This window comes from Haliotis rufescens, unplaced genomic scaffold, assembly GCF_023055435.1.
Source record: "Haliotis rufescens isolate VD_foot unplaced genomic scaffold, xgHalRufe1.0.p SCAF_16, whole genome shotgun sequence".
NCBI lineage: Eukaryota > Metazoa > Mollusca > Gastropoda > Lepetellida > Haliotidae > Haliotis > Haliotis rufescens.
In genome coordinates, this window is record NW_025963846.1 from 12,824,169 (window position 1) to 12,837,973 (window position 13,805).

General features: G+C 42.5%; 1 protein-coding gene across 1 annotated transcript in view; it reads left to right on the forward strand.

Moving 5' to 3' along the window:
• LOC124135715 (leucine-rich repeat serine/threonine-protein kinase 2-like) overlaps window positions 1-13,805 on the forward strand; it is a 148,171-nt gene that overhangs the window by 94,084 nt on the left and 40,282 nt on the right. Inside the window, exons 28-35 of the mRNA XM_048396884.1 lie at window positions 1,041-1,151; window positions 1,859-1,995; window positions 2,564-2,715; window positions 7,362-7,485; window positions 8,483-8,594; window positions 9,492-9,563; window positions 11,990-12,100; window positions 12,702-12,800. Coding sequence (XP_048252841.1) covers window positions 1,041-1,151; window positions 1,859-1,995; window positions 2,564-2,715; window positions 7,362-7,485; window positions 8,483-8,594; window positions 9,492-9,563; window positions 11,990-12,100; window positions 12,702-12,800 — 918 coding nt within the window. The remainder of the gene's footprint in view (window positions 1-1,040; window positions 1,152-1,858; window positions 1,996-2,563; window positions 2,716-7,361; window positions 7,486-8,482; window positions 8,595-9,491; window positions 9,564-11,989; window positions 12,101-12,701; window positions 12,801-13,805) is intronic.

Sequence of the window (13,805 nt, forward strand, 5' to 3'; positions counted from 1 at the left end):
TAATCGAGCTGTATCAGAGCAGCCTGTGAATGGTGTAGAGCTAGCATCAGAGCAAGGGAGTGAGTACATGTTGTTAAATGCTGCAGTGAGCACTAATCGAGCTGTATCAGGACAGCCTGTGAATGGTGTAGAGCTAGTATCAGAGCAAGGGAGTGAGTGTATGTTGTTTTATGCTGCAGTGAGCACTAATCGAGCTGTATCAGGACAGCCTGTGAATGGTGTAGAGCTAGTATCAGAGCAAGGGAGTGAGTGTATGTTGTTAAATGCTGCAGTGAGCACTAATCGAGCTGTATCAGAACAGCCTGTGAATGGTGTAGAGCTAGCATCAGAGCAAGGGAGTGAGTGTATGTTGTTAAATGCTGCAGTGAGCACTAATCGAGCTGTATCAGGACAGCCTGTGAATGGTGTAGAGCTAGTATCAGAGCAAGGGAGTGAGTGTATGTTGTTAAATGCTGCAGTGAGCACTAATCGAGCTGTATCAGGACAGCCTGTGAATGGTGTAGAGCTAGCATCAGAGCAAGGAAGTGAGTGTATGTTATGAAATGCTGCAGTCTGCAATAAACTAGATGTATCAATGTCAGTAGTACGGAGTTAACACTTAGAGATATGCGGGGCCAGGCTTGTGGCTTGTCCAGTGGAAGGGATCGCCAGTCAGGCATTAGAGTAGTGACTATAGTCAGAGATTAGTTCACTAACTTGCCACTAACAGACACATATGACCACATAGGAGTTCCTTGAGAATATATGTGCAAAGAGATATCTATGATGTTTAGCATACCAAAATATAAGTAAGATTTATTGCATACCAATAGATATATATGATTTATAGCATACCATACTTTCATTGAGGCTTTGATTGACCAATGCTTAAAAGGACTTTCCACATTGTCATTGGATAAAACAGGTCTGTCAGTCTGTCAGTTATGTGTAGATATGTTATTTTGATCCAGAATGTGTATTTCTCAGATATATGCAAGTCTCCACTTGTAACGTGAAGGTTGTGTGACAGTTGTCTGAACATTCGTACATTCCTGTTCCAGAACTTCCCAAGGCTACAGTATGTGGACATACGATACAACAAACTGAAATCTTTTCCACATGAAGTCATAGAGTGTACTGCACTTATCTCTCTCGATCTCAGTCACAACCAGGTGAGCTAACTCTCTTACATTCCTAGTCGCATCGAGGGGAAGTAGTACTTCTTCCAAACTCAGTCAGTACCAGGTAAAGTAACGCCTGCCGTTATCTCATTCACTACAAAGTGAGCTAACTACTTTAATTTCACAATCACAATCGGATGTGATATCACTGCCCACAATCTCAGTTATAGCCAGGTGAGCTTTTCCATCCACGACCTACAGCCAGGTGAGCTAACATCTGCCTTCATCTCATTCTCAAATTAGTGAATGAACACCTCCCTTGGTCCCAGTGATTTCTATATTTGGATTCATACTTCTGGAGCTCAGTGATCTTAATTCGATATGGAAATTGTTCTTGCTTACCAACGTTTCAATTTTTATTTTATTGTATTAATCCTTTTTATAGTTTAGTACAGAAAGTGAGAGGATGTGAGTGTGAATGAGTGTCTATGTCAATGTCATATATAATCTGAGTTCATAATATCCATGCTTCTAATATCAATCTTACTATTATTATCAGCGTGCATTACAATAGCTTCTGAAACTCATTGGATAACTTTGTTTGTTTATTCTAAAATTGTCTTTATGCCCCTTCTAACTAGGGCCAGGCAATACCCAGGGTACCTGCTGGTCTTATCTGAAACAGGGACTCGGAAATATCATCATAAAAAAAAAAAAATCATATTTGGATTCTTATTTATATCTTCCTCTTGATTCAGATCACACAACTGAGCAACAAAGATCTGTCTGGAATCTACAGCATCCGGGAACTTAATCTTTCATCCAATCAGATTGAAAACTTTCCAGACAAAATTGACAGAGCAATGCCCAACTTGGAGAAGCTGAATCTTTACAAGTAAGTAATGCATTGTTAATTTCATATTTCTTATCTCCAATTAGATGATTTTCATCAAATTAATGTAATATGTAACAGATTGTTTTGCTAAGCCCATGTCATACCAAACAAGGTGTTAAAAGATGGTACTTGATACTACCCTGCCTGGCGACCGGCATGAACAGGATAAAACCAGAACAACTCGGCCTGGAGTTGGAATACCGTGTCTGAGTGGGGTATCTCAGTGGGCTGGCAATATTAGATCGGCAATAGTCTAGACTAGTACAAGAACGAACACATACGCTTGCACGCACACACGCGCACACACGCACGCACACACACACACACCACACCACACCGCGCCAAGTCTCAACACACTGCACCACACACACGCCGCTATATAAGTGTAATAATCTGGAACGTGACTGCATTTAACATCATTTCACCCTATCTCACCCTCCACATTAACTTTACATGAAATACTGTAGAGCTCGAAATCGACTGATTGAAGACTGATCAAGAAGAAAGTGTTTTTGTTGTATGTTGTTACAGTTGTAGGAAGGTGACAATTGTATGTTTTACTTCCTAGGAACAAGATTTCCAGTCTGCCCAAGTCCACCATGAACCTACCAGAGCTTCGCCGTCTTGACCTGTCCAGAAACATGATCACAATCATACATGACAAGTTCTTATCTGCCTGTCACAAACTGGAAACACTGGAGATGGTCAGCAATGGCCTGGGTGGGTATTGTTCTACTGTATGGTCAGCTACTGTCTAGGTGGGTATTGTTCTACCGTATGGTCAGCTACTGTCTAGGTGGGTATTGTTCTACTGTATGGTCAGCTACTGTCTAGGTGGGTATTGTTCTACTGTATGGTCAGCAATGGCCTGGGTGGGTATTGTTCTACTGTATGGTCAGCTACTGTCTAGGTGGGTATTGTTCTACTGTATGGTCAGCTACTGTCTAGGTGGGTATTGTTCTACTGTATGGTCAGCAATGGCCTGGGTGGGTATTGTTCTACTGTATGGTCAGCTACTGTCTAGGTGGGTATTGTTCTACTGTATGGTCAGCTACTGTCTAGGTGGGTATTGTTCTACTGTATGGTCAGCTACTGTCTAGGCGGGTATTGTTCTACTGTATGGTCAGCTACTGTCTAGGTGGGTATTGTTCTACTGTATGGTCAGCTACTGTCTAGGCGGGTATTGTTCTACTGTATGGTCAGCTACTGTCTAGGTGGGTATTGTTCTACTGTATGGTCAGCTACTGTCTAGGTGGGTATTGTTCTACTGTATGGTCAGCTACTGTCTAGGTGGGTATTGTTCTACTGTATGGTCAGCTACTGTCTAGGTGGGTATTGTTCTACTGTATGGTCAGCTACTGTCTAGGTGGGTATTGTTCTACTGTATGGTCAGCTACTGTCTAGGTGGGTATTGTTCTACTGTATGGTCAGCTACTGTCTAGGTGGGTATTGTTCTACTGTATGGTCAGCTACTGTCTAGGTGGGTATTGTTCTACTGTATGGTCAGCTACTGTCTAGGTGGGTATTGTTCTACTGTATGGTCAGCTACTGTCTAGGTGGGTATTGTTCTACTGTATGGTCAGCTACTGTCTAGGTGGGTATTGTTCTACTGTATGGTCAGCTACTGTCTAGGTGGGTATTGTTCTACTGTATGGTCAGCTACTGTCTAGGTGGGTATTGTTCTACTGTATGGTCAGCTACTGTCTAGGTGGGTATTGTTCTACTGTATGGTCAGCTACTGTCTAGGTGGGTATTGTTCTACTGTATGGTCAGCTACTGTCTAGGTGGGTATTGTTCTACTGTATGGTCAGCTACTGTCTAGGTGGGTATTGTTCTACTGTATGGTCAGCTACTGTCTAGGTGGGTATTGTTCTACTGTATGGTCAGCTACTGTCTAGGTGGGTATTGTTCTACTGTATGGTCAGCTACTGTCTAGGTGGGTATTGTTCTACTGTATGGTCAGCTACTGTCTAGGTGGGTATTGTTCTACTGTATGGTCAGCTACTGTCTAGGTGGGTACTGTTCTACTGTATGGTCAGCTACTGTCTAGGTGGGTACTGTTCTACTGTATGGTCAGCTACTGTCTAGGTGGGTACTGTTCTACTGTATGGTCAGCTACTGTCTAGGTGGGTATTGTTCTACTGTATGGTCAGCTACTGTCTAGGTGGGTACTGTTCTACTGTATGGTCAGCTACTGTCTAGGTGGGTACTGTTCTACTGTATGGTCAGCTACTGTCTAGGTGGGTATTGTTCTACTGTATGGTCAGCTACTGTCTAGGTGGGTATTGTTCTACTGTATGGTCAGCTACTGTCTAGGTGGGTATTGTTCTACTGTATGGTCAGCTACTGTCTAGGTGGGTACTGTTCTACTGTATGGTCAGCTACTGTCTAGGTGGGTATTGTTCTACTGTATGGTCAGCTACTGTCTAGGTGGGTATTGTTCTACTGTATGGTCAGCTACTGTCTAGGTGGGTATTGTTCTACTGTATGGTCAGCTACTGTCTAGGTGGGTATTGTTCTACTGTATGGTCAGCTACTGTCTAGGTGGGTATTGTTCTACTGTATGGTCAGCTACTGTCTAGGTGGGTATTGTTCTACTGTATGGTCAGCTACTGTCTAGGTGGGTATTGTTCTACTGTATGGTCAGCTACTGTCTAGGTGGGTATTGTTCTACTGTATGGTCAGCTACTGTCTAGGTGGGTATTGTTCTACTGTATGGTCAGCTACTGTCTAGGTGGGTATTGTTCTACTGTATGGTCAGCTACTGTCTAGGTGGGTATTGTTCTACTGTATGGTCAGCTACTGTCTAGGTGGGTATTGTTCTACTGTATGGTCAGCTACTGTCTAGGTGGGTATTGTTCTACTGTATGGTCAGCTACTGTCTAGGTGGGTATTGTTCTACTGTATGGTCAGCTACTGTCTAGGTGGGTATTGTTCTACTGTATGGTCAGCTACTGTCTAGGTGGGTATTGTTCTACTGTATGGTCAGCTACTGTCTAGGTGGGTATTGTTCTACTGTATGGTCAGCTACTGTCTAGGTGGGTATTGTTCTACTGTATGGTCAGCTACTGTCTAGGTGGGTATTGTTCTACTGTATGGTCAGCTACTGTCTAGGTGGGTATTGTTCTACTGTATGGTCAGCTACTGTCTAGGTGGGTATTGTTCTACTGTATGGTCAGCTACTGTCTAGGTGGGTATTGTTCTACTGTATGGTCAGCTACTGTCTAGGTGGGTATTGTTCTACTGTATGGTCAGCTACTGTCTAGGTGGGTATTGTTCTACTGTATGGTCAGCTACTGTCTAGGTGGGTATTGTTCTACTGTATGGTCAGCTACTGTCTAGGTGGGTATTGTTCTACTGTATGGTCAGCTACTGTCTAGGTGGGTATTGTTCTACTGTATGGTCAGCTACTGTCTAGGTGGGTATTGTTCTACTGTATGGTCAGCTACTGTCTAGGTGGGTATTGTTCTACTGTATGGTCAGCTACTGTCTAGGTGGGTATTGTTCTACTGTATGGTCAGCTACTGTCTAGGTGGGTATTGTTATACTGTATGGTCAGCTACTGTCTAGGTGGGTATTGTTCTACTGTATGGTCAGCTACTGTCTAGGTGGGTATTGTTCTACTGTATGGTCAGCTACTGTCTAGGTGGGTATTGTTATACTGTATGGTCAGCTACTGTCTAGGTGGGTATTGTTCTACTGTATGGTCAGCTACTGTCTAGGTGGGTATTGTTATACTGTATGGTCAGCTACTGTCTAGGTGGGTATTGTTCTACTGTATGGTCAGCTACTGTCTAGGTGGGTATTGTTATACTGTATGGTCAGCTACTGTCTAGGTGGGTATTGTTATACTGTATGGTCAGCTACTGTCTAGGTGGGTATTGTTCTACTGTATGGTCAGCTACTGTCTAGGTGGGTATTGTTATACTGTATGGTCAGCTACTGTCTAGGTGGGTATTGTTCTACTGTATGGTCAGCTACTGTCTAGGTGGGTATTGTTCTACTGTATGGTCAGCTACTGTCTAGGTGGGTATTGTTATACTGTATGGTCAGCTACTGTCTAGGTGGGTATTGTTCTACTGTATGGTCAGCTACTGTCTAGGTGGGTATTGTTCTACTGTATGGTCAGCTACTGTCTAGGTGGGTATTGTTCTACTGTATGGTCAGCTACTGTCTAGGTGGGTATTGTTCTACTGTATGGTCAGCTACTGTCTAGGTGGGTACTGTTCTACTGTATGGTCAGCTACTGTCTAGGTGGGTATTGTTATACTGTATGGTCAGCTACTGTCTAGGTGGGTATTGTTATACTGTATGGTCAGCTACTGTCTAGGTGGGTATTGTTCTACTGTATGGTCAGCTACTGTCTAGGTGGGTATTGTTCTACTGTATGGTCAGCTACTGTCTAGGTGGGTATTGTTATACTGTATGGTCAGCTACTGTCTAGGTGGGTATTGTTATACTGTATGGTCAGCTACTGTCTAGGTGGGTATTGTTATACTGTATGGTCAGCTACTGTCTAGGTGGGTATTGTTCTACTGTATGGTCAGCTACTGTCTAGGTGGGTATTGTTCTACTGTATGGTCAGCTACTGTCTAGGTGGGTATTGTTCTACTGTATGGTCAGCTACTGTCTAGGTGGGTATTGTTCTACTGTATGGTCAGCTACTGTCTAGGTGGGTATTGTTATACTGTATGGTCAGCTACTGTCTAGGTGGGTATTGTTCTACTGTATGGTCAGCTACTGTCTAGGTGGGTATTGTTATACTGTATGGTCAGCTACTGTCTAGGTGGGTATTGTTCTAAATGTCCTGTTGACCCATGAAGATCCGGGGTAGAATAGGTCTTCAGCAACCCAGGCTTGTCTCTCCGTGAAGATCCGGGGTAGAATAGGTCTTCAGCAACCCAGGCTTGTCGTAAGAGGCAACTAACGGGATCAGGTGGTCAAGATCACTGACTTGGTTGATGCATGTCATCATATCCCAATGGATCGATGCTCATGATGTCAATCCCTGGATTGTCTGGCCCAGACTCGATTATTTACAGACCGCTGTCTTACAGCTGGAATATTGCTGAGTGCGGCATTAAACAACAAACAAAAAAACAAACAAACAAAAAATTTCCTGTGTGGTCAGTTACTCTCTAGGTTGGGATTATCCTGTTGTCCTCTTCTGATTGCTTATCTAGAGGATAAGATGCGTAGACTCCCACCTAGCTGGAGTGCCTTTATCCAAAAATGGCACAACTCATTCTGGAAAGAATATTTTACAGTCACAGCTTTAAGATGGTAAATCATCTCACAACACAAAATCCCAGCCCCTCCCTTCCCAAACACCAGGTAACACATCCAAATAATATCTGTATTTTCAGAACAACTCCCTGGTGAGGACATGGCCAAGAACTTTCCCCGACTCAGCACTTTGAAGCTGAAGGGAAACCAACTGAAGGAGAAGGAGCCGTTTTATATTCCCAAGTTCATCCTGGAACTGCAGAGGTGGGGACACAACAGGATTTGTGTCCTTGGATTTGCTGTATTGCTTACCGTTGTTCTGGCTGTTAATTTTCATCTTTGCGTCCCTTGGCTAGACAGAAACCTATGATTGTGGGTTCGAATCCCGGTTCGCCCCGATTATGTTTCTAGGTTTGTCAGCACCATACCCGTGGGTTTCACCGAAGTGGTAAACGTCTGAGACCTGCATCACTTCGGGCTTTCCTCCCACATTAAGCTTACATGCCGTGATATAACTGGAATAATGTTAAAAGTGGTGTTAAACCCAACTCACTCACTCACTAATTTTGATTTTTAGAAAGTTTATTTTTTTACTGTATTTTGTTTTCAGTGATTGTGGAATTATAAAATGAAGACATCATGCTTTTATGTGCCATCATTTATAGCTAGGATGTGTGTTTGGGCCATAGTAAGATACTTCTGTCCAGTTACTATTTAAGAAGTACACAATGAGTAGGAGTTGTTTATTGTACAATAAATTACTGCAGGGAGAATAAACCATGAACTGCGCAGCCGTGGCAGGGGGTTAAATTTGGTCTTTCCCGCATATTCTCACAATCCTCACGTCGATTATCTGTACCTTTTCTCCCAATACCAATTGTCATATCTCTCGAACTTTTGGGTGCGATCGTTCGGCCATTGCGTTCATCTGCACTGTCTAGCTACCTCTTTGGGAACAACTCACTGGACACTTCCCTCTCAAAAATAACGTCGTCCAATTTACAATGTCATCAAGTTGCAAGCGCATGTTTGAATCTCCAGAAATGATGTCCTGATAAAGCAATGTTTTATTGCGAAATAAGCCACACTTCGTTCTCCATTGTTCTTTGCAATTTATCGCGTAGCTATCTGGTATTTCAGAATATGTAGCAGGAGCAATCTGTTGGTATTTGGGCCAGCTGGTATTCCCCCATGAACAGAGATTTGCATGGGTAGAGAGTCAGTGGGTAGACACATCTGATGTCACATCTTTCTGTTACAGTCTCAGGTTTGTGGATTTATCCAAGAATGGCCTGCTTGGATTCCCTCCTCCGGTTTTATGGAAGTCACAGATCCTGAAGGAAATCCTAGTGTCCGAGAACAGCATTGCAAGAGTAAGTTCGGAATGACCTACATATTGGTTATGGCATTCACTCATTTCATTTACACAGTCATCTGAGGTGATGCAATTTACCCAGAGTTGTGTCCCTTAGATATGCCAGAATCCTATGACCCTGGAATAGGGAAACTCAGTCAAATGTAGTGGAATAACAAGTGGAGTTATTTCTTTGGGTTATTCTGACTCAAAGTCTTGACTACAATGCATAAAATCCATGGCATCTGAATTTGTTATCTAAAGTGTGACACATATTTTCTTGTACCGGTATCAGTTATCGTAAATATATGGGCAATAGTCAGGTATCATCTCCGAACACGTTGAAGAAGCCTTTCCTTCCACCAGATCCCAGCAATCTTGGCAACTGTGTGACAACCAAAACACTATCATAGAGGAATTATAATTTATGTTCAATGCGCATTCACTTCTTAATTAGAAATACATTCTCCGGAAACAAGCTGATTAAAACACTTCACAGTTTGTCTTCTCTCCGCTACTGTCAGCCATGTTTCACCTGCTGTGACTACAGTAAATGTTGGAGTAGTTCGGAATTTTACAGAGATGACCGAATGTGTTCGGCTACCAATGCTTTATATCACATTTGAAACCATTCCTTCACACTTGGTAGCTATACAAGCGTTATTGCTTACATGAACTCTGATAATGCTTCTTTTATTCAAATAGATAGGAGGGCCTGGTGACTGGTTCCTTTGCAAAGCTATGGTTTATATTGATCTTGATGAAAGTTGCTGTTATCCTTTTTCAATACATGAAAATATGCCTTCATTGAATTGGGTTCGTGTGACTTGAAAACTAGAAACACAATAAAGCCACTGAGCACATCAATCTATCTACGCTGCATCTTGATACATCAATTGATATATGACTGTTCCAGCTTCATTTGGATGGCGCCAAGGCCTGGGCCAAAGTTGAAAAGTTCCATATTGCCAGGAATAAACTCTCCGAGGTAAGTAGATAGATAGACAGACAGACAGACGAACGGATGGACGGACGGACAGGACAAAGCTGAAATGTTCCATATTGCCAGGAATAAACTATCCGAGGTAAGTAGATAGATAGACAGACGGACGGACGGACGGACAGGACAAAGTTGAAATGTTCCATATTGCCAGGAATAAACTATCCGAGGTAAGTAGATAGATAGACAGACAGACGGACGGACGGACGGACAGGACAAAGTTGAAATGTTCCATATTGCCAGGAATAAACTATCCGAGGTAAGTAGATAGATAGATAGATAGACAGACGGACGGACGGACGGACAGGACAAAGCTGAAATGTTCCATATTGCCAGGAATAAACTATCCGAGGTAAGTAGATAGATAGATAGACAGACGGACGGACGGACGGACAGGACAAAGCTGAAATGTTCCATATTGCCAGGAATAAACTATCCGAGGTAAGTAGATAGATAGACAGACGGACGGACGGACGGACAGGACAAAGTTGAAATGTTCCATATTGCCAGGAATAAACTATCCGAGGTAAGTAGATAGATAGACAGACAGACGGACGGACGGACGGACAGGACAAAGTTGAAATGTTCCATATTGCCAGGAATAAACTATCCGAGGTAAGTAGATAGATAGATAGACAGACGGACGGACGGACGGACAGGACAAAGCTGAAATGTTCCATATTGCCAGGAATAAACTATCCGAGGTAAGTAGATAGATAGATAGACAGACGGACGGACGGACGGACAGGACAAAGCTGAAATGTTCCATATTGCCAGGAATAAACTATCCGAGGTAAGTAGATAGATAGATAGACAGACGGACGGACGGACGGACAGGACAAAGCTGAAATGTTCCATATTGCCAGGAATAAACTATCCGAGGTAAGTAGATAGATAGATAGACAGACGGACGGACGGACGGACAGACAGGACAAAGTTGAAATGTTCCATATTGCCAGGAAAAAACTATCCGAGGTAAGTAGATAGATAGATAGACAGACGGACGGACGGACAGACGGACAGGACAAAGTTGAAATGTTCCATATTGCCAGGAATAAACTATCCGAGGTAAGTAGATAGATACATAGATAGACAGACGGACGGACGGACAGGACAAAGCTGAAATGTTCCATATTGCCAGGAAAAAACTATCCGAGGTAAGTAGATAGATAGACAGACAGACGGACGGATGGACGGACGGACAGGACAAAGCTGAAATGTTCCATATTGCCAGGAATAAACTATCCGAGGTAAGTAGATGGATAGACAGACAGACGGACGGATGGACGGACAGGACAAAGCTGAAATGTTCCATATTGCCAGGAATAAACTATCCGAGGTAAGTAGATAGATAGACAGACGGACGGACGGACAGGACAAAGCTGAAATGTTCCATATTGCCAGGAATAAACTATCCGAGGTAAGTAGATAGATAGACAGACGGACGGACGGACGGACGGACAGGACAAAGCTGAAATGTTCCATATTGCCAGGAATAAACTATCCGAGGTAAGTAGATAGATAGATAGACAGACGGACGGACGGACAGACGGACAGGACAAAGCTGAAATGTTCCATATTGCCAGGAATAAACTATCCGAGGTAAGTAGATAGATAGATAGACAGACGGACGGACGGACAGACGGACAGGACAAAGCTGAAATGTTCCATATTGCCAGGAATAAACTATCCGAGGTAAGTAGATAGATAGATAGACAGACGGACGGACGGACAGACGGACAGGACAAAGCTGAAATGTTCCATATTGCCAGGAATAAACTATCCGAGGTAAGTAGACAGATAGATAGACAGACGGACGGATGGACGGACGGACAGGACAAAGTTGAAATGTTCCATATTGCCAGGAATAAACTATCCGAGGTAAGTAGACAGATAGATAGACAGACGGACAGACGGAGGGACAGACAGGACAAAGTTGAAATGTTCCATATTGCCAGGAAAAAACTATCCGAGGTAAGTAGATAGATACATAGATAGACAGACGGACGGACGGACGGACGGACAGGACAAAGTTGAAATGTTCCATATTGCCAGGAATAAACTATCCGAGGTTAGTAGATAGATACATTGAAGTATTGTAATCCTGAAGCACATGTAGCACATGAGGTGTCTCCTTAGCCAAGTGACTTTGTTTGAAATGTGCCAATGTTCATCCAGCAGTGAATGGGTACCAAGTAGGATAGGAAGGCAGTGTGTTAGCCTTCTTGCAACTCGCAGGCAGCTTGGGTTGTATACTTCCCTGGTATCTCAGGATGAAACTCGAGTGCTCACTGATCCGTGGACGGGGAATAATGTAGCTCTTTGAGCATGCTTTAGGTTGTGGATTTGGAGCATTATGAACATGTACAATATTTAATACGGCGTAGGGTGGTTGTATTGTGGATTTGTTGTAGATGCCGAAGGACATTGGTCATCTGGTGTCACTACAATCACTGGACATGAACCACAATAAGGCTTTGACTTCGCTACCAGATGAACTTGGCAGGTGCTCTCGCATGTGGGAGGTGAGGTCATATTCCAAGTAGACACAGTGTATGGATAACAACTTCTGTAATCAAGTCTTTGAAAGGCATTTAGAAGTGACACACGTCAGGAAGAGAATGTATGGAAGTCAACTTCTTTATTATGAGGAACAGAACGTTTCGGAGTATATGCTTACTCCTTCATCTCCTGAATAAAGTTCCTCATAATAAAAAGGTTGACATCCATAAATTCTCTTCCTTAACTTCTTTAATTACTTTAAAGGTGATGTTTGGGTATAGATCCTTATACCGTTGTCAAGCAAGACCTTTGTCTCTCAGTCTTGCTTGATAAAGGTATAAGGATCTATACCAAAACATCGCCTTTACAGTAATTAAAGAAGTTGTTATCCATATATTGTGTCTACTTTGTCATCCGTCAACTTCTACCGGTAAGTAATGCCTATCAAACAATTCAAGGTCCTTTTCATTGACATCCCATTCTTTGCGAGTGTTTATAAAATTATTGAGATATGCTGCCAGGTCTACTCAAAGTCTGTGACTGTATGGAAAAAAAATATTTAGCATTTTTTATTGAAAGATAAGACAGGCAGTAGACATGTGACCTTACGACATGTTGTTACAGATGCCTCTTGATGGCCTGAACCTCAGTGACCTTGATGACAGTCTGGTTAAAGGAAGAGTGAAGGATCTGATAATCTATCTCCACAACAGACTGAAAAAGGTGAGAGGTTCTCAGATGAGGTGCATCAATTGTCTTACTTTCCAAGTGGGTACCTCTAATATATGGATATAGTTTAAGTGTAGTTTTAAGAACCCTTGGATCAGGAAGATATAGTCGTATCTTAGATCTTGTTACTACATAAATTGCCCAGATATAAACACATAATGATGATAGTTACCTCAAGTATGTTTATGATATGATTTCAAATTTGAAACGTGAAGGTTAACCCAGAAAAAATTACAGAAAAAAACTAAATTGTGAAATCAGTAAATGAGTCATTGAGTATGATTTTGTCCCGCATTTAGCAATATTCCATCAATATCATAGCAGGGGACGCCAGAAATTGGCTTCACACATGAAATCAGTAAATGACCTCTCAAGGTCAATGTCTAATGAACAAGGTATATTTATACACAGTTCTAGGTTTGCAATCACAAAAGGCTCAATTTAATGGGTCAAATGAGTTTGTTTGTTGTGTACAACACCCAAAGAAATATTCCAGCTATATTGTGGCGGTTTATAGATAGTCGAATCTAGACAAGACAATCCAGTGATTGACATCATAAGCAAGAGCGAGTCTAACCACTCGATCCTGTTAGTCACCTCTTACAACAAGCATGGGTTGCTGAAGATCGAAATCTTCAAGGGGGTCAATTAATTGTCAGCAGCAATTGATATCAGACCCAAGGATTGTTGTATGTGCGCTCATGAATGTTCAGAATTTTGTCACCCCCTGCTTGCTGTTATATACAGCCAGACTTCTAGAACATGTTCCATCCTGAAACTTCTTCACTGATCAAGGCTGTTGTGTTTGTAAACAACAACCAGGGGCAGATAACTCTTATCACTCGCTGCCACCGACTTGGCCACTCTAGCAATCGACATTTTCAGTCATTTGCTGACACTGACAATTACTACAAATATATTTACAATAGTGTCTACTGCCACGTAACAACAGTCGACCTGGTCCCCAGCATCTCATGCTAAGAGTCGACTGCAATTGGG